General features: G+C 51.7%; 1 protein-coding gene across 3 annotated transcripts; it reads left to right on the top strand.

Moving 5' to 3' along the window:
- The first annotated feature begins 3,993 nt into the window (after positions 1-3,993).
- rbm42 (RNA binding motif protein 42) lies at positions 3,994-19,667 on the top strand. Of its 3 annotated transcripts, none has more exons than XM_063038913.1 (10): positions 3,994-4,178; positions 7,821-7,953; positions 8,667-8,754; positions 9,748-9,816; positions 9,967-10,109; positions 16,270-16,395; positions 16,998-17,108; positions 17,291-17,408; positions 18,137-18,331; positions 18,958-19,667. In XM_063038913.1, the coding sequence occupies exons 1-10, from the start codon at positions 4,108-4,110 to the stop codon at positions 19,068-19,070; spliced, it is 1,167 nt and encodes a 388-aa protein (XP_062894983.1). In that variant the 5' UTR covers positions 3,994-4,107; the 3' UTR covers positions 19,071-19,667. The 3 variants fall into 3 exon arrangements, with proteins under 3 accessions (XP_062894983.1, XP_062894984.1, XP_062894982.1); XM_063038914.1 differs by having other exon boundaries at positions 9,964-10,094; XM_063038912.1 differs by having other exon boundaries at positions 3,995-4,178; positions 9,964-10,109.
- The last annotated feature ends 373 nt before the right edge of the window (positions 19,668-20,040 follow it).

Here is a 20,040-nt window from a genome sequence, read left to right as displayed (position 1 = left end):
GTGATGAAGCCGTTTTCGGGGTGGAGAAGTAACCTCATAATCTGTCTGGGAAGCCTCCAACCTGACATCATGAACATCAATGGTCATGTTTTTTCTCTTTTTTTCCTGTCCCCTCCCCCTTCCCTCCTCTTCTATTCCTCCCTCTGGTTTCTTACCTCTCCTCCTCATCTGGCCACGGACAGAGCAGTACCATGTCAAGCTGATAGGGTACTTGCCCTGGTGCATCGATAAAGATTCAACAGGGTCACGGCGGATCTCTTTATCCTCCTGAGGAAACAGAGGTACTGATGTGCGTTCTTTGTCGTGACATATCCATGCTTGGACCAGGACAGGTGCCTGGTGATGATCAACGCACTCGACCTCAGCACCCTCGGTGAATATGGGAGTAAGTGCTCTGCCCTCCTTCCAGAAGTTAGTGAGCCTGGGTTATGAAGAGAGACTGGGAATGTTTTCCCAGGAGTGCGTGAGGATGAGAGGTGACCTTAAGATCATGGGAGGCATTCGGAAGATGCAGTGTAGTTCATGATGATAGTCAAGTCAAGTCAAATTTATTTATAAAGCACATCTAAAAGCAACCCACATTGACCAAAGTGCTGTACAAACCATAGCAGGTAACTAAAATCACAAATGCAAGAAACACAGATATAAACAGCTTATAGGCACAAAATAAACAACACATGAGCCCAGGCACAAGCCAAAAATCAGCCACATCAGGAAGATTCAAACGCTAGTGAATAAAGGTAAGTTTTGAGCCTGGATTCAATGGAGGGGGCAGATCTGATAGGGAGGGGAATGCTGTTCCACAGTCTAGGGGCTACAACAGCAAAGGCACAGTCACTTCTGAACTTAAATTTAGATCGCGGGACCGCTAGAAGCCCCAAGTCAGCCGACCTGAGGGACCTGGAAGTAGAATAAGAGGTTAAAAGGTCTGCGATAGGGTTGTTTAGAAAAGACGGGCATGAATTGAAGGTGCAAGCGAGGAGACTTAAATAAGACCTGAGCAATAAATTGGTTTATTATTCTCATGTGCAGTGAAAAGTTTGTCTTGCTCACTGTTCATACAGATCAGATTATTACACAGTGCTTTGAGGTAAAACAATAACAATGCAGAATGAAGTGTAACTGCTACAAAGCAGGTAGTCAATAAGGTGCAAAATCATGATAAGATAGACTGTGAGGTGAAGAGTCCAACTTATTGTACTAGGTGGCCATTCAGTGGTGTTATGGAAGCTCTCCCTGAGCGTACTGGTACGTGCTTTCAGGGTTGTGCATCATCTGCCCAATGGGAGAGGGGGGAAGAGAGAATGTCCAGGTGGGTGGGGGTCTTTGATTATGTTGGCCACTTTACTGAGGCAGTGGGGAGTGTAGAAAGAGTCTGTGGAGGGGAGGCTGATTTCTGTATTGTGCTGAACTGTGTCCACAGCTCCCTGCAGTTTCTTGCGGTCACGGGTGGAGCAGTTGCCGTACCAGACAGCGATGCATCTGGACAGGATGCTTTCTACGGTGCTTCTGTAAAGATTGGTGAGTGTCCACGGTGCCACGCCAAATTTCTTCAACCTCCTGAGAAGGTAAAGGTGTTGGTGAGTTTTCTTGGGCCGTGACGTCTATATGGTTGGACCAGGTCACCTAAAGGCTTGAAGCTATCAACCCTCTTGACCCTCAGCAATGATGATGCAAACAGGAGTGTGTTTTTAACACAGAGCCAGGATGGTGTCTGGAATGACCGACCAGAAGAGGCGAGAGAGGCAGAAACGGGAACAGCTTTGAAGGGGCATCGGGACTGATGCCAGGGTGGCCCAGGTAAACAGTAACCTGGCATACAAAAATCCAAGTTTAGACAGATTAACACAAAGCAATTTTTGAGCAAGTGTCAAGAATAATAGGGCGTTTCACGGTATTAATTAATGATGGGATACTGTGTATATTCCATGAGATTAATTATACTGGACAACAAGTTTTTCAAAAATGTTGCTTCCCCAGAAATTTTTGTTTATGATAGACCCTTGAAGCTGAACACAAATATAATTTCAGACTACTTGTATCACATAGAAATTTGGAGAAACAAGAAATTAACTTTTATTGAATATAGTGCATCTAGTTGGATAATGGTCCTAACACTTTGCAATAGTTGAAATAAGTTAAACATGTTATGTTGATGATTTTCATTTGTGCTCAGTGTCTGAAGCTTCTCCCTTAAGTGTCCAACAATGATCAGCCAGCATTGATGGATTCCAGTCGCCCTGATACCATTTCTCCATGACTGCAACCTTTCACCATGCTCGTCACTAACAGTGCCAAGATTTGCAGGGAAGAAGTCTACATGGGAATACGGAAAATGAATCTTTAGTGACACGTTGCGCTTCATGGTTTTGTATGCTTGAGCATGCCGTCAAAGCTGCACATAGTTTGTTGCTCTGTAGTTGCCAAGAAAAATTTCAACAACATCCTTGGATGCCTTTCATGCGATTTTCTCCAGTCCCACTAAAAGGTCTATCATTCATGACCTGCTTGATTTGTAGAACAACAAAGTGGCTTTGTTAATTTTGCCATTAGTTATTCTGACTTGAGTTATGAATTGAAATAACAAATATAGGTGATTTAAAAGAAATGGTGTGTGATAGTGAAATTTCATGGTGATTTTCATGATCAGCAGCCCAAATCCATAAGATACACCCAAAAGTATTCAGAAAGCTTTGTGTGTGGTAGGTCTTGGCTAACAAATGCTATAGAGTTTTTTGAGGAAGTTACCAGGGAAGTTGATGAAGGCAAGGCAGTGGATGTTGTCTACACGGACTTTAGCAAGGTCCCACATGGGCGTTTGAACAAGAAAGTTCAGTCACTTGGCATTCAAGATGAGGTAGTAAATTGGATTAGACACCTGTGGGCAGAGCTAGAGACTGGTAGTAGATGGTTGCCTGTATGACTGGTAGAGTGCCACAGGGATCGTTGCTGGACCCATTGTTGTTTGTCATCTATATCAACGATCTGGATGATAATGTGGCAAAATAGATCAGTATATTTGCAGATGACACCAACTTTGGGGGTGTAATGGACGGTGAGGAACTCTATCAGAGCTTGTAGTGCAATTTGGACCAGCTGGAAAAATGACAAATTGAACTTAATGCAGACAAGTGTGAGGCGTTGCACTTTGGTAGGACCAACCAGGGTAGGTCTCACACAGTGAATGGTAGGGCACTGAGGAGTGCTGTAGAACAAAGGGATCTAGGAATACTTTTCTCACATTGACCTTCATAAATCAAAGTATTAAGTACAGGATATGGAATGTCATGTTGAAGTTGAATAAGGCCTAATTTGGAGTAATGTGAGCGGCTTTGGTTACCTATTTACAGGAAAGATGTAGATAAGGTGAGAAAGTGTACACAGAAAATATATAAGGATTTTGCTAGGTATAGAGGACCTGAGTTATAGGGAAAGATTGAATAAGTTATGTCCATGGGATGTAGACAAATGAGGGGAGATTTGATAGAGGTATAAAAAATTATGAGGGGTATAGAGAGGGTAAATGCAAGCAGGCTTTTCCACTGAGGTTGGATGGGACTGCAGTTAGAGCTCATAGGTTAACAGTGAAAGGTGAAAAGCTTAAGGGGAACACGAGGGGAAACTTCTTCACTCAGAGGGTGATTACAGTGTGGAACGAGCTGCCAGCGCAAGTGGAGCAAGCCAGCTTGATTTCAATGTTTAAAAGAGAAGTTTGAATGGTAGGCCTTATGGAGGGCTATGGTCCCGGTGCAGTTCGATAGCCACAGACTAGATGGGCTGAGTGGCCTGTTTCAGAGCTGTATTTTTCCTATAACTTTCTTTTCTATAAATTGGGGCATGTCCTCCAGGCGGCAGAGGGCGTAGCGGCGGGACCTCCGGGCCGGGAGAGGCAGAGCTGCGGGTCCTCCAGGCGGCAGAGGGCGTAGCGGCGGGATCTCCGGGCCGGCAGAGGCAGAGCTGCGGGTCCTCCAGGCGGCAGAGGGCGCGGCGCCGTGCCGGAAGGACGCGGAGCGGTGGTCGGCCCAGCTTGCTGGCGGGCGGCAGTAGGCCGAGGGCCCCGCGGACCGGGGCTGTGTGACCGTCGGCGGCGGCGGCGAGAGCGGAGCCATGATGGCGGCTACCGCGCCCAGGAAGATCGGCGAGGAGAAGATGAAGGAGATGGAGGCGGAGATGGCGCTGTGAGTGGGGAGAACTCGGGCCAACCCGTATCGACGTGGGGACGAACCCGGCACCGAGAGGGGAGGCAAACCGAAGCCCGCCACTTTCCGGGCCCCTGCCGCTGTTTCACCCTCACACCCCAGCCGAGACCAGAGGGTGGTGGGCAGGGCTGTTCAAAACGCTCCTAGACACATGAATGTATTGGAATTGCTTTACTATTGTCACATGCAGTGAGAAGTTTGTCTTGCATACAGTTCATACAGATTAGACTATTACACAGTGCATTGAGGTACAGCAAGGTAAATAGTAATACAGTAATTCAGAATAAAGTGTAAAAGTTACCGAGAAACTGCAGTGCAGGTAAACAATAAGGTGCAGGATCATAACAAGATAGATTGTGAGGTCATGAACCTATCTTATCGTATAAGAGGTTCGTTCGAAACTGCAGGGTAGAGATCTGGTGGTGTGCCTTAAGGCTTCTGTATCGTCTGCCTGATTTGGGGGGCGGGGGAGAGAAGAGAGAATGTCTGGCATGGGTGGGAGCTTAGGTGCTGGCTGCTTTCAAGGCATTGAGAAGTATAGACAGAGTCCATAGAGGGAAAACTGTACAGTAACAATAATAAGTTAGTATTCATGGGTTTATGGACCAATCAGAAATCTGATGACGGACGGGGAGAAGCTGTTCCTGAATCGTTGAGTGCAGGTCTTCATAACTCCTGTACCTCCTCCCCTGATGGCAGTAACAAGAAGAGGGCATGCCTCGGACGGTGAGGGGTCTTAATGAAGGATGTGCCTTCTTGAGGCATGGCCTCTTGAAGAAGCCCTCGAGGATGGGGAGGGTTGTGCCGTGACAGTACTGGCTGAGTCTGGCAGCCTCTTGCGATCCCGTGCATTGGAGCGTAAACACCAGGCAGTGAAGCAGCCAGTCAGGAGGCTCTCCGCTGTACGTCTGTAGAAATTTGCTAGAGTCTTTGGTTACTTGCCGAATCTCTTCAGACTTATAATTAAGTCCCTGAGTTTCCCTGTCGTAGGCAGTTGTCGGTCCCAGGGGATCATGGGTTCGTGCCTCTGGTGGACTGTGTCCTCTTCTGGGCGAAGATTTGAAAAACCGGCTGTTGCCCGTGCAGTGGGTTCCCCCTCTCCACATCACTGATGTAGTCCAAGAGAAAGGCTAGCGCCGATACAGCTTGGCACCAGTGTTGTCGCAGCGGTTGCCAGAGTGAAGTTGTAAACAATATCAAACTGTCTTAGGGACCCCGGCTCTGGATTTCTTCCTTGGAGGAGTTCACTCACGAAGCCTTTCCCATGGCACATGGCAGTGGAGGTTTAAAATCAGAGTTTCCTTTCTAGGCGGGCTGCCGTCCAAGGTTGACAGGCCCCACCTGCCTGAACCCTGAGTAACAGACAACAACATTCGCAAGAAAAACATAAATTAAATATGAATTGTGCTCAATTTTTACAAGAAAGAATGCCATTATAAATATCAGTCAATGCAGGGAAGTTATGGAAACTATGATGATTAAAGAAGAGGAACTACTGGCGCTTTTAAGGAATATAAAAGTGGATAAATCTCCGGGTCCTGACAGGATATTCCCTAGGACCTTGAGGGAAGTTAGTGTGGAAACAGCAGGGGCTCTGACAGAAATATTTCAAATGTCATTAGGAACGGGGATGGTGCCGGAGGATTGGCATATTGCTCATGTGGTTCCATTGTTTAAAAAGGGTTCTAAGAGTAAACCTAGCAATTATCGGCCAATGAGTTTGACGTCAGTGGTGGGTAAATTGATGGAAAGTATTCTTAGAGATGGTATATATAATCATCTGGATAGACATGGTCTGATTAGGAACAGTCAACATGGATTTGTGCATGAAAGGTCATGTTTGACAAATCTTATTGAATTTTTTGAAGAGGTTACTAGGAAAGTTGACAAGGGTAAAGCGGTGGATGTTGTCTATATGGACTTCAGTAAGGCCTTTGACAAGGTTCCACACGGAAGGTTAGTTAGGAAGGTTCAATCGTTAGGTATTAATATTGAAGTAGTAAAATGGATTCAGCAGTGGCTGGATGAGAGACGCCAGAGAGTCGTGGTGGATAACTGTTTGTCAGGTTGGAGGCCGGTGACTAGTGGTGTGCCTCAGGGATCTGTACTGGGTCCAATGTTGTTTGTCATATACATTAGTGATCTGGATGATGGGGTGGTAAATTGGATTAGTAAGTATGCAGATGATACTAAGATAGGTGGCGTTGTGGATAATGAAGTAGGTTTTCAAAGCTTGCAGAGAGATTTAGACCACTTAGAAGAGTGGGCTAAAAGATGGCAGATGGCGTTTAATGCTGATAAATGTGAGATGCTATATTTTGGTAGGACTAATCAAAAAAGGACATACATGATAAATGGTAGGGCATTGAAGAATGCAGTAGAACAGAGGGATCTAGGAATAATGGTTCATAGTTCCCTGAAGGTGGAATCTCATGTGGATAGGGTGGTGAAGAAAGCTTTTGGTATGCTGGCCTTTATAAATCAGAGCATTGAGTATAGGAGTTGGGATGTAATGTTAAAATTGTACAAGGCATTGGTAAGGCCAATTTTGGAGTATTGTGTACAGTTCTGGTCACCGAATTATAGGAAAGATGTCAACAAAATAGAGAGAGTACAGAGAAGATTTACTAGAATGTTACCTGGGTTTCATCACCTAAGTTACAGAGAAAGGTTGAACAAGTTGGGTCTTTATTCTTTGGAATGTAGAAGGTTGAGGGGGGACTTGATAGAGGTATTTAAAATTATGAGGGGGATAGATAGAGTTGACGTGGATAGGCTTTTTCCATTGAGAGTGAGGGAGATTCAAACAAGAGGACATGAGTTGAGAGTTAAGGGGCAAAAGTTTAGGGGTAACATGAAGGGGAACTTCTTTACTCAGAGAGTGGTAGCTGTGTGGAACGAGCTTCCAGCAGAAGTGGTTGAGGCAGGTTCAATATTGTCATTTAAAGTAAAATTGGATAGCTATATGGACAAGAAAGGAATGGAGGGTTATGGGCTGAGTGCGGGTCGGTGGGACTAGGTGAGAGTAAGCGTTTGGCACGGACTAGAAGGGCCGAGATGGCCTTTTCCGTGCTGTAATTGTTATATGGTTATATGTAGTGCAAAGTGGTCCTGGTGTTGCTATACTGAGATACTGATTAGGGTTGTGCTGATTGGTTCAAGAACCGAATTGTTGAAGGGAAGTAGCTGTTCCTGAACCTGGTGGTGTGGGACTTCAGGCGTCTGTATCTCCTGCCTGATGGGAGCTGTGAGAAGGTGGCGTGGCCTGGAAGCTGGGGATCCTGTGGATGATTGGGAGGGATGTGCCCCGATTCATTGGGCTGAGTCCACTACTAACTGCAGCTTCTGGTATTGCTGCGCCAGACCGTGAAACAACCAGTAGTCCACCTGTATAAGTTTGTTAGTGTTCAGTGACAAGCCCAACCTCCTTAACCTCCGTCTGTCCCTGCACGTTCAGTTTGCTGGACCACACTGTGTTGTGAGCAGTCAGGATAAGTAGATCCGTATCGGGCAGAGTCCACTGGTATCGTGTGGTCAGAAAGGAAGGGCCCATTCCTCTGCTGCGTTGTCCTTTGTTCTGGAGGTGTAGCCGCACTGATTCTCCCCTCCTCACCCCCACAGCTTTGAACAAGAGGTGCTCGGGGCCCCGGTCGCCAACCCGCCTGCAGCCACAACAGCTTCGGAAAGCGTGCCTGTGGCAATGATACCGGTTCCTGTCGCTCGCCCGATCATTGGAACCAACACCTACCGGCAGGTGAGGCGGGCAGGGGCCGGGACTGGGGTGGGTGTGAGCAGGCTCACGTGCGTGTTGGCTGTGAGGGAGCATTCAAGATGCTGTCACCTGTGGCTTGTGAAGGCCATTCATACCTACCCTCCCTCATCACGTGGTCATCAAACAATCAGTGTTCTTCGCTTCGTTTTGATCAAAACTGTTTACGAGAATAATGCTAAAAATACTCAGCGGGTCAGGCAGTTTCTGGGGAGAGAAGGAGTGAATGATTCGGGTCTAAAATGCAACATAAAATGCTGGAAACACTCGACAGGTCAGGCAGCAGCTGTGGGGAGGGAGGAAATGTCAATGTTATAGGGAAAAGGTCAAAAACATTAACTGCCGAAACATCAACTCCATTTCTCCCTGACAGACTTCGATTGTTTTCAGAAATTTGTTTATACCTGAGATGTGAGACTTTAACTGTTTCTCCGCACAAAGACACTGCCTCACCTGACGTGTGTTTGCACCATTTACTGCTTTATTTTAGAGTAAACCTTTACTGCTCAGGTCCCTTTTATATCTTTTCCTTCTCATCTTTAACCTACGCCCGCTCAATTTACACTCCCCTAACCGAAGGATGGTCTCACTCTGTCTGGTGTCCAGTCTGTACTGGTGGATAACCAGGCATGGTTTCGCTCTCTCTGGTGTCCCGTCTGTACCGGTGGGTAACCAGGTATGATCTTGTCTCTCTGCAGGTACAGCAGAGCCTGGAGGCGCGAGCTGCAGCTGCTGCCACGGTTATGCCTCCCAACGTGGGACCGCCGCCGCCCTTTGTGGGGCCAGGTATGTGGGCTCAGCCGAATCACCTTCCCCTGTCTGCATGGGATCCCCTCTCCCCAAGCACCAGCTATTCCATCAGTCTGCCTCCAGAAACCAGGTTCAATCCCAACCTATAAACTGTGTGTTTGTGTGTCTGAGATCTGTCCCCCAGTGAGGGTTACTATGAGAGTGGAGTTTGCACGTTCTCCCTGGGACCCCATGGGTTTTTCCCTGTGCAGGTTGGGTGGGTTTATCAGCTGCTGTGTATTCTACCCTCTCACCCCCCTTCATGTGGGAGAGATCTTGAATCTGGAGGAGGGTGGGTGGGAATGTTGGGGAGGATGAAGTGATGGTTGGCACCTGGTGGAATGGCTTGTAAAGCTTTGTAACCAGAGCACCGAGGGGACGGACATACGAACGCGCCCATGCACTGCCAGAAGTCAGAGTCAAACACAGGCCTCCTGAGAAGAGTGACAGAAGTTTTACCCACTGAGCCGCAAGCCTGGGATCTGCGGCTACGGGAAATATCGCTGGGAGACAGAGACAGGCTCAGCGGCTGCATTGTGTTCAGTTTCCGGTTGGTTTCTGGGATCTTGCACCAGTAAAACACTTCACCCTCTGCACAGTTAGATCCCACAGGCAGCTCACACCTCACCACCCTCTGCAGCACTTCATCCTTGCCACCCTTCACTGGGGGCTCTGTCCTCTCTGCCCCTCCCTCCTCACTGACCTTTCTATAGTGCAGCACTCCCTATTCACTGCCTCTACCTCTGCGCTTCCTCCTCATTATCCTCTCCCGCAGCACGTGCTCCCTCTGCACTGAAGTGGAGGTGTTCACTGTCGTGCTATCGTCGCAGTTTCATGGGGAAGTGAACTGATTCACTCGATGACAGGATTAGAGATGCCATCACTGTTTCCACAGAAACCACTGCTATCCAGCTATGGGTGTCTCACAGAGTCCCTCTCCCATGGTTCTACCTTCTCTGATTCTGTGTGTGTGTCTCTCTCTTTCCACAGCAATGCCTCCCCCGAGACCTCCCTCCATAATGCGCCCAGTGTTCGTACCGCACGTGTTACAGAGACCAGGTACGTGAGCCACTCTGTCGTCAGCACCCTGATACAGAGACTGTTTCTGCCCCCTCCCCTCCCCTCCCCAAATCCCTGGATTGAATCCCAGCCTCACTGGCGATTCATCTGAGTGTTCTTAATGCCTCCCTTGCCTCCTGTTTTCAGCAGGTCCACGAATCCCACCCATGCGACCCCCGCCGCCCCCACCACTGATGGGTTCTCCGATGCGGACGCCCCCTCCGCTGATGATGGGCCACCCGATGCCCCCTCCCCCTCCGATGGGGCCTCTGCCGCCCGTAAGTTTCAGCAGTGTGAGTATACAGTTATTATTTTTTTGGAGCTCCTTCACGCGTCCTGCTCGTCTGCCGCAGGGAGATCCCACCCCCACCGCCCGCCGCGAGGAGATCCCACGCCTGCCGTGTATAGGTCCCCTCCCTGGCGATAACCCAAGCCAATCTGGTATTCAGTGACGTTACCTCAGGATCAGAATCAGCTTTGATATCACCAGCATATGTCATGAAACTTGTTAACTTTACAGCAGCAAATACGCGACAAAGATAGAAAACAAATACTGAATTACAGTAAGTATTTAATATGTCTATTAAATAGTTAAGTTAAAGTAAGCAGACCAAAAAAAACAGAAATAAAAAGTAGTGAGGTAGTGTTCATGGGTTCAATGTCCATTTAGAAATCGGATGGCAGAGGGGAAGAAGCTGGTCCTGTGTCACTGAGTGTGGGCCTTCAGGCTTCTGTCCCTCCTTCCCAATGGTAACAGTGAGAAGAGGGCATGTGCTGGGGGTCTTTAATGATGGATGCCACCTTCCTAAGGCACTGTTCCTTGAAGATGGAGGCTAGTACCCATGATGGAGCTGACTAATTTTACAAGTTTCTGCAACTTACTTTGATCTTGTGCAGTAGCCCCTGCCCTGATATCAGATGGTGATGCAGCCAGTCAGAACTCCCTCCACTGTAGAAGCTTTTGAGTGCTTTAATTGACAAAACTCCGAGTGAAGTACAGCTGCTATCTTGCCTTCTTTACAGCTGCAACAATTGGTTGCGTCTAAGTTAGGTCGTCAGAGCTAATGACACTCAGGAACTTGAAATTGCTCACTCTCTCCACTCTGATCCATGTGCGAGGATTGGTTTGTGTTCCCTCGTCTTACCCTTCCTGAAGTCCACGATTAACTCTTTGGTCTTGCTGATGTTGTGCACAAGGTGTTGTTGTGACACCACTCAACTAACGGCTGTATTTCGCTCCTTTATGTCCTCTGGTCACCATCTGAAATGCTGCCAACAACGGTTGTATCATCAGTAAATTTATAGATGTCATCTGAGCTGTGCCTAGCCACACAGTCAGGGGGGTAGAGAGAGTAGAGCAGTGGGCTAAGCACAATTCCCTGAGGTGCATCAGCATTGATTGTCAGTGAGGTGGAGATGCTCTTTCCGATCCTCACAGATAGTGGTCCTCCGGTTAGGAAGTCAAAGATCCAGTTGCAGAGGGAGATTCAGAGGCCCAGGTTCTGTAGGACTGTAGGAATGATGGTGTTAAATGCTGTAGTCAATAAACAGTATCCTGACATAGGTATTTGTATTGTTATCTGCATTTATTCCCCATGCCTGCATCTATATGGGTCAGACCACACCGAGAGCAATGTGCACAGTTCCAATCATTTGTATCCCTGGGTCAGACCACACTGGGAGCACCGTGCACAGTTCCAATCTCTGTATCCCTGGGTCAGACCACACTGGAACAGCCATGCACAATTCCAGTCTCTGTCCCCAGGTCAGATCACACTGGGAACACTGTGCACAGTTCCAAACATTTGTATCCCTGGGTCAGACCCACACCGGGAGCAGCGTGCACAGTTCCAGTCTCCGTATCCCTGGGTCAGACCCACACCAGGAGCACCGTGCACAGTTCCAGTCTCCATATCCCTGGGTCAGACCCACACCGGGAGCACCGTGCACAGGTCCAGTCTCCGTATCCCTGGGTCAGACCCACACCGGGAGCACTGTGCACAGTTCCAGTCTCCGTATCCCTGGGTCTGACCCACACCAAGAGCACTGTGCATAGTTCCAGTCTCCGTATCCCTGGGTCTGACCCACATTGGGAGCACCGTGCACGGTTCCAGTCTCCGTATCCCCGGGTCAGACCCACATCAGGAACACCGTGCACAGTTCCGGTCTCCGTATCCCTGGGTCAGGCCCACACCGCGAGCACTGTGCACAGTTCCAGTCTCCGTATCCCTGGGTCAGACCCACATCAGGAACACCGTGCACAGTTCCAGTCTCCGTATTCCTGGGTCAGACCCGCACCGGGAGCACCGTGCACAGTTCCAGTCTCCGTATCCCTGGGTCCGACCTCACTGGAACAGCCATGCACAATTCCAGTCTCTGTCCCCAGGTCAGATCACACTGGGAACACCGCGCACAGTTCCAATCATTTGTATCCCTGGGTCAGACCCACATCAGGAGCACCGTGCACAGTTTCAGTCTCCATATCCCTGGGTCAGACCCACACTGGGAGCACCGTGCACAGTTCCAGTCTCCGTATCCCTGGGTCAGACCCACATCGGGAGCACCGTGCACGGTTCCAGTCTCCGTATCCCTGGGTCAGACCCACATCGGGAGCATCGTGCACAGTTCCAGTCTCCGTATCCCTGGGTTAGACCCACGCCGGGAGCAGCGTGCACAGTTCCAGTCTCCGTATCCCTGGGTCAGACCCACACCGGGAGCACCGTGCACAGGTCCAGTCTCCGTATCCCTGGGTCAGACCCACACCAAGAGCACTGTGCACAGTTCCAGTCTCCGTATCCCTGGGTCTGACCCACACCAAGAGCACTGTGCATAGTTCCAGTCTCCATATCCCTGGGTCAGACCCACACCGGGAGCACCGTGCACAGGTCCAGTCTCCGTATCCCTGGGTCAGACCCACACCGGGAGCACCGTGCACAGTTCCAGTCTCTGTATCCCTGGGTCAGACCCACACCAAGAGCACTGTGCACAGTTCCAGTCTCCGTATCCCTGGGTTAGACCCACGCCGGGAGCAGCGTGCACAGTTCCAGTCTCCGTATCCCTGGGTCAGACCCACACCGGGAGCACCGTGCACAGGTCCAGTCTCCGTATCCCTGGGTCTGACCCACATTGGGAGCACCGTGCACGGTTCCAGTCTCCGTATCCCCGGGTCAGACCCACATCAGGAACACCGTGCACAGTTCCAGTCTCCGTATCCCTGGGTCAGGCCCACACCGGGAGCACTGTGCACAGTTCCAGTCTCCGTATCCCTGGGTCAGACCCACATCAGGAACACCGTGCACAGTTCCAGTCTCCGTATTCCTGGGTCAGACCCGCACCGGGAGCACCGTGCACAGTTCCAGTCTCCGTATCCCTGGGTCCGACCTCACTGGAACAGCCATGCACAATTCCAGTCTCTGTCCCCAGGTCAGATCACACTGGGAACACCGCGCACAGTTCCAATCATTTGTATCCCTGGGTCAGACCCACATCAGGAGCACCGTGCACAGTTTCAGTCTCCATATCCCTGGGTCAGACCCACACTGGGAGCACCGTGCACAGTTCCAGTCTCCGTATCCCTGCGTCAGACCCACGCCGGGAGCAGCGTGCACAGTTCCATTCTCCGTATCCCTGGGTCAGACCCACACCGGGAGCACCGTGCCCAGTTCCAGTCACCATATCCCTGGGTCAGACCCACACCGGGAGCAGCGTGCACAGTTCCAGTCTCCGTATCCCTGGGTCAGACCCACGCCGGGAGCACCGTGCACAGTTCCAGTCTCCATATCCCTGGGTCAGACGCACACCAGGAGCACCGTGCACAGTTCCAGTCTCCGTATCCCTGGGTCAGACCCATGCCAGGAGCACCGTGCACAGTTCCAGTCTCCATATCCCTGGGTCAGACCCACACCGGGAGCACCGTGCACAGTTCCAGTCTCCGTATCCCTGGGTCAGACCCACATCAGGAGCACCGTGCACAGTTTCAGTCTCCATATCCCTGGGTCAGACCCACACTGGGAGCACCGTGCACAGTTCCAGTCTCCGTATCCCTGGGTCAGACCCACATCGGGAGCACCGTGCACGGTTCCAGTCTCCGTATCCCTGGGTCAGACCCACATCGGGAGCACCGTGCACAGGTCCAGTCTCCGTATCCCTGGGTCAGACCCACACCAAGAGCACTGTGCACAGTTCCAGTCTCCGTATCCCTGGGTCTGACCCACATCAGGAGCACCGTGCACAGTTTCAGTCTCCATATCCCTGGTCAGACCCACACCGGGAGCACCGTGCACAGTTCCAGTCTCCGTATCCCTGGGTCAGACCCACACCGGGAGCACCGTGCACAGTTCCAGTCTCCGTATCCCTGGGTCAGACCCACACCGGGAGCACCGTGCACGGTTCCAGTCTCCGTATCCCTGGGTCAGACCCACACCGGGAGCACCGTGCACAGTTCCAGTCTCCGTATCCCTGGGTCAGACCCACATTGGGAGCACCGTGCACAGTTCCAGTCTCCGTATCCCTGGGTTAGACCCACATTGGGAGCACCGTGCACGGTTCCAGTCTCCGTATCCCTGGGTCAGACCCACATCGGGAACACCGTGCACAGTTCCAGTCTCCGTATCCCTGGGTCAGACCCACATTGGGAGCACCGTGCACAGTTTCAGTCTCCGTATCCCTGGGTCAGACCCACATCGGGAACACCGTGCACAGTTCCAGTCTCCGTATCCCTGGGTCAGACCCACATTGGGAGCACCGTGCACAGTTCCAGTCTCCGTATCCCTGGGTTAGACCCACATTGGGAGCACCGTGCACGGTTCCAGTCTCCGTATCCCTGGGTCAGACCCACATCGGGAACACCGTGCACGGTTCCAGTCTCCGTATCCCTGGGTCAGACCCACATCAGGAGCACCGTGCCCAGTTCCAGTCTCCGTATCCCTGGGTCTGACCCACGCCGGGAGCACCGTGCACAGTTCCAGTCTCCATATCCCTGGGTCAGACCCACACCGGGAGCACCGTGCACAGTTCCAGTCTCCATATCCCTGGGTCAGACCCACACCGGGAGCACCGTGCACAGTTCCAGTCTCCGTATCCCTGGGTCAGACCCACACCGGGAGCACCGTGCACAGTTCCAGTCTCCATATCCCTGGGTCAGACCCACACCGGGAGCACCGTGCACAGTTCCAGTCTCCATATCCCTGGGTCAGACCCACACCGGGAGCACCGTGCACAGTTCCAGTCTCCGTATCCCTGGGTCAGACCCACATCGGGAACACCGTGCACAGTTCCAGTCTCCGTATCCCTGGGTCAGACCCACATTGGGAGCACCGTGCACAGTTCCAGTCTCCGTATCCCTGGGTTAGACCCACATTGGGAGCACCGTGCACGGTTCCAGTCTCCGTATCCCTGGGTCAGACCCACATCGGGAACACCGTGCACGGTTCCAGTCTCCGTATCCCTGGGTCAGACCCACATCAGGAGCACCGTGCCCAGTTCCAGTCTCCGTATCCCTGGGTCTGACCCACGCCGGGAGCACCGTGCACAGTTCCAGTCTCCATATCCCTGGGTCAGACCCACACCGGGAGCACCGTGCACAGTTCCAGTCTCCATATCCCTGGGTCAGACCCACACCGGGAGCACCGTGCACAGTTCCAGTCTCCGTATCCCTGGGTCAGACCCACACCGGGAGCACCGTGCACAGTTCCAGTCTCCATATCCCTGGGTCAGACCCACACCGGGAGCACCGTGCACAGTTCCAGTCTCCGTATCCCTGGGTCTGACCCACACTGGGAGCACCGTGCACGGTTCCAGTCTCCGTATCCCTGGGTCAGACCCACACCGGGAGCACCGTGCACAGTTCCAGTCTCTGTATCCTCAAGTCAGACCCACACCGGGAGTCTCTGCATCCTAGACAGACATTGAATATGTTCTGTTGACATTTCAGTGTGTGATTGAAGGCCCGCCCTTGGATGATAAGAGAGCTGTGTGTTCACTTGTGGGGCAGGTACAGAGGCCGAGCATCAATTTTAAAGTTAAGATGTGTTTCCAGGTTTGTGGGTTCAGAGAGTGGAACGTGTTACATAGATGGGGAGGGTTAGAGGCTGTCATGAGACAGTTTGGATTGGAGGGGCTGGAGGGGTTACAGACAAAAGGAGGGGTGTTGGGGTAGGAGTATCAATGGACGGGGAATTAAGGGGAAGGGTTCAGAATGGAGTAAATTTGAGGGTGGGGTGGGGTGTGTGGAGATCCATTTCCGGAGGATGAGGGGGTGGAGGGAACTCGATCAGTGAGCGGTTGCAGGCCCTGCTTCAGAGATAGATGTCTGACAGGAGATGGGAACTAACTGCCTGAGCAGGTACGGAGCAGCTGGTGTAGCCACGATGGGCTGCAGACTCTGCAGGATGAGTTGGTAGGGTGAGGGCCCGCGGTGTTGATTGACCTGTTGACCACTGCCACCCCCTTCAGGTCACCCACCTGCCCCCGATGATGCCTGTACCCCAGCCGGTGCTGCAGCCGATGCCCAAGGCCAATCTCACCATCATCCAGGCCGCACCCACCGTCTACAGACCGCCACCTTCCAAACCCAAAGAGGTGAGTGCTCTCTGTTCCTCTCTGCTACCCCCACCTCCACCCCCCAGTCCATGTCCGCCACTCTCCCCATCTGTAGCTAATGCGTCACCTTGTCTCTGTCACCCCTGCCCCACATCCCTGTCCCCCATCCTCTCTGCGACTACCACATGTCACCATACCATCTCCATCATCCCATTAGGCTCCAACCCCCACCCCATCTGCAGCTAACACATTACTTTGTGTCTGTCACCCCCCCCGTGTCTTCAGCCCCCACCCCACTGGCGGTTAGCACACCGCTCCATCTCTGTCACCTCTCGATCCTGTTTACAGCTAGACACCCCCTTCCTCTGACCCTGTCTCCATCCCTCCCATATCATGGGGTAACATACCCCTCTGTCTCCATGTCAGTCCCCACCCCATATGTGTCTCCAACAGCCCCGTCTCTATTATGCCTTCTCATTTCCCCCACACGCCCTGCTTTCTCTTACTCCCTCCTTGTCTCTGACTCCCCCTAATTCTCCGACATCCACCTTCGGTACCCCATTCTTCTCTCCACACCGCTGCTTTCCTGCCTGTGTGTGAGTGCTGTTGATGACCCTCTGTCTCTGTCCCTGTCCCTGCAGGTGGAGATTCCTGAATCCCACCACCCTCCCCAGCCCGAGGAGAAGGAGCCTCTGCCCTCTGAGGACAACCTGATCGGACCCAGCATGCCCGAACCTGAACCCCCGCACGAGGTAAGGATGGTGTCTGAGACCACAGTCACTGCCCTGTGACCCTTGGGTTAAAGAGAAGTTGGGGGGGGGTAGGAGGAGGAGGAGGGAGAATCAATCAGCCAGAGTTCCTGCTCCATATCACTTCGTGCAACTTTGTATGAAATGATGGCTTTGGACTTTGTTGACGTGCCTCATTCCCACAGGTTGGGGAGGTGGCCACTGAAGATAAGAAGAAGAACAAACAGGAGAAGGTGAAGAGGTGCATCCGCACGGCTGCAGGAATCTCTTGGGAGGATCCCAGCCTCCTGGAGTGGGAGAGTGGTCAGTGACACTCCCCCCAACCCCTAAACCCCTCTCTGTCTCTGTGACTCCCACCCTTCCCCCTCTCTCTGAGCCCTTCTGACCCCTACAACCTTCCCCACCTCTGTGATCCCCTCCGGCCCCTAAACCCCTCCTCAACTCCATGACCCCTCTGGCCCCTGCATCCCTCCCTGTCTCTGTGACCCTGTCCGGCCCCTCCACCCCTCCCTGGATCTCTGAGCTCTTCTGACCCCCTACACCCTTCCCTGTCTCTGTGACCCTCTTTGGCCTCTGCAACCCTCCCTATTTCTGTAACCACCTCCAGCTCCCAGACATTTCTTTATCTTATTGAAGAACATGGGGGTCAGGGTCCCGATGATTTTAAAAGGAGTGGGAAACGGGGTCCTGGTGGGTTTAAAGGGAGTGGGAAGCAGGATCCTCTTTGGTTTAAGGGGAACAGGAAGCAGGGTTCTGGTTGGTTTAAAGGGAGTGAGAAATGGGGTTGTGGTGGGTTTAAAGGGAACGGGAAACGGGGTCCCAATGAGTAAATGTCTAACATGATACCATCACCCAGTGATCCAGATTCTGGACCATCTGTGACAGGGAATAGTGGGATATTGGATTTTTGGTAATTTTACTGCACTGCCCACACAACTTGGTTATGATGGTGGTGGCCTACAGGGTCCTGGCTACTTACCAGTGCTAGGGGCTATGTGTAAGGTTCACCAATGTAGTCTCGGTCATTCCAGATGACTTCCGGATTTTCTGTGGGGACCTTGGGAATGAAGTGAATGATGACATCCTGGCTCGAGCTTTTGGAAAGTACCAGTCATTCCTGAAGGCTAAAGTCATCAGGGACAAACGGACGGGCAAGACAAAGGGCTATGGCTTTGTCAGCTTCAAGGACCCAAACGACTACGTCCGTGCCATGCGTGAGATGAACGGTGAGTTCCCTGCCCAACCCCAACAGGCACAGATGATAGCGGATCCAAACCATGTGGAAAGGGTCACAGGCTGGGATCTAATCCAGGGGTTCAGGGGTTTATATACTGAATAACAGAACCCTGGGAGTGGTTTACAGGCGGGGGTCTAATACAGGGGTCAGGAGTTTATATATTGAATAACAGATCTCTGGGAGTGGGTGACAGGCTGGGATGTGATCCAGGGGTTCAGGGGTTTATATACTGAATAACAGAACCCTGGGAGTGGTTTACAGGCGGGGGTCTAATACAGGGTTCAGGAGTTTATATATTGAATAACAGATCTCTGGGAGTGGGTGACAGGCTGGGATGTGATCCAGGGGTTCAGGGGTTTATATACTGAATAACAGAACCCTGGGAGTGGTTTACAGGCGGGGGTCTAATACAGGGGTCAGGAGTTTATATATTGAATAACAGATCTCTGGGAGTGGGTGACAGGCTGGGATGTGATCCAGGGGTTCGGAGGGCAGTGCGGTTTATATAGAATAACAGATCTATGGGAATGGGTTACAGGCTGGAACTAGATGCAGGGTTTGGGCTTGGATGTCTGCTGTTTGTTCCCTTATGTCCTGGTGTTGTCCCCTCTCCAGGAAAGTATGTGGGGAGCCGTCCCATTAAGCTGAGGAAGAGCATGTGGCGAGACCGGAATTTGGATGTGGTGCGGAAGAAACAGAAGGAGAAGAAGAAGCTGGGTCTGCGGTGAGGAAGGGCAGAGGGGGTGGGGTGCCTCGTGTGAGGTTGGGGGTCCCGCCTCAGCTCCATCCTCTGTTGGGCTGCAGGACCCCGCCTTCTTCTGCACCACCACCCCCGACAACAGGGTGCGCTGGCTGGGCACTAGGACCCTGAGCTGCCACGTAAGGAGGCCTCGCCTGCCAAACACTTCCCACACCTTCCCAGGTTCCCGTGGGATCGGGCATCTCCACGGCTGACTGAAGGGTGGCTTCTCCCTGCACTGGACTGATGGGGTGGGCGTGGCTGCTGGATGGGGTGGTAGAGGGTTGGAGTTGAATTCTCCATGGTCCTGCTGGTGTGGGATGGTCCCAGTTGTAAATACAGACAGACATGGGTACCACACACACAGGCATGACACAGACAGAGAGAGAGACACACACACACAGAAACAGGTACACATGGATACAGTGAAACACAGAAACATACAAACATGGAACCCCCATGCCCAGACCTCTACTCTACACACATGGGGTATACAGAGACACTCTATCACATACTCACTGTCTGACATGGCTCATCATGAATATTTGCTACTGTTTGTTGGCTATCAATATATAATTTTCTGAGAGTTTCTAATCTGGTCTCTTTTTTTTTCCCATTTGGGCTTGGGCTGGCGATGGGGTGGGTTGGCGGAGGGTGGAGACAGGTCAAGGGTGACACAGGGAGGGTCTGCAGTCGGGTTGTTGTGGAAGGAGGGAGTGGGACAATATTGCAGTTGGAGGTGGGAACATGTATGAAGAACGTTGCTTTTTCATTCAGGCTTATCTGTTTATCACTTTGTGCTTTCTGCACACTCCATCTCTTTTCCTCTGCCACCTCCTGCCCTGCACTGTCCCCATCCTCTTTCCGCACTGTGAGACCCCACCTCCTGTGAGTCGCCGTCCCATCACTCACTCCTCATGCCGTACCTGAGGTCCCTCCTCCCTGGATTACTATCTCAT

Source organism: Mobula hypostoma (assembly GCF_963921235.1).
Source record: "Mobula hypostoma chromosome 8 unlocalized genomic scaffold, sMobHyp1.1 SUPER_8_unloc_1, whole genome shotgun sequence".
Lineage (NCBI taxonomy): Eukaryota > Metazoa > Chordata > Chondrichthyes > Myliobatiformes > Myliobatidae > Mobula > Mobula hypostoma.
The sequence above is the reverse complement of the archived record's forward strand: the minus strand, read 5'-3'. Positions and strand labels throughout refer to the sequence as shown.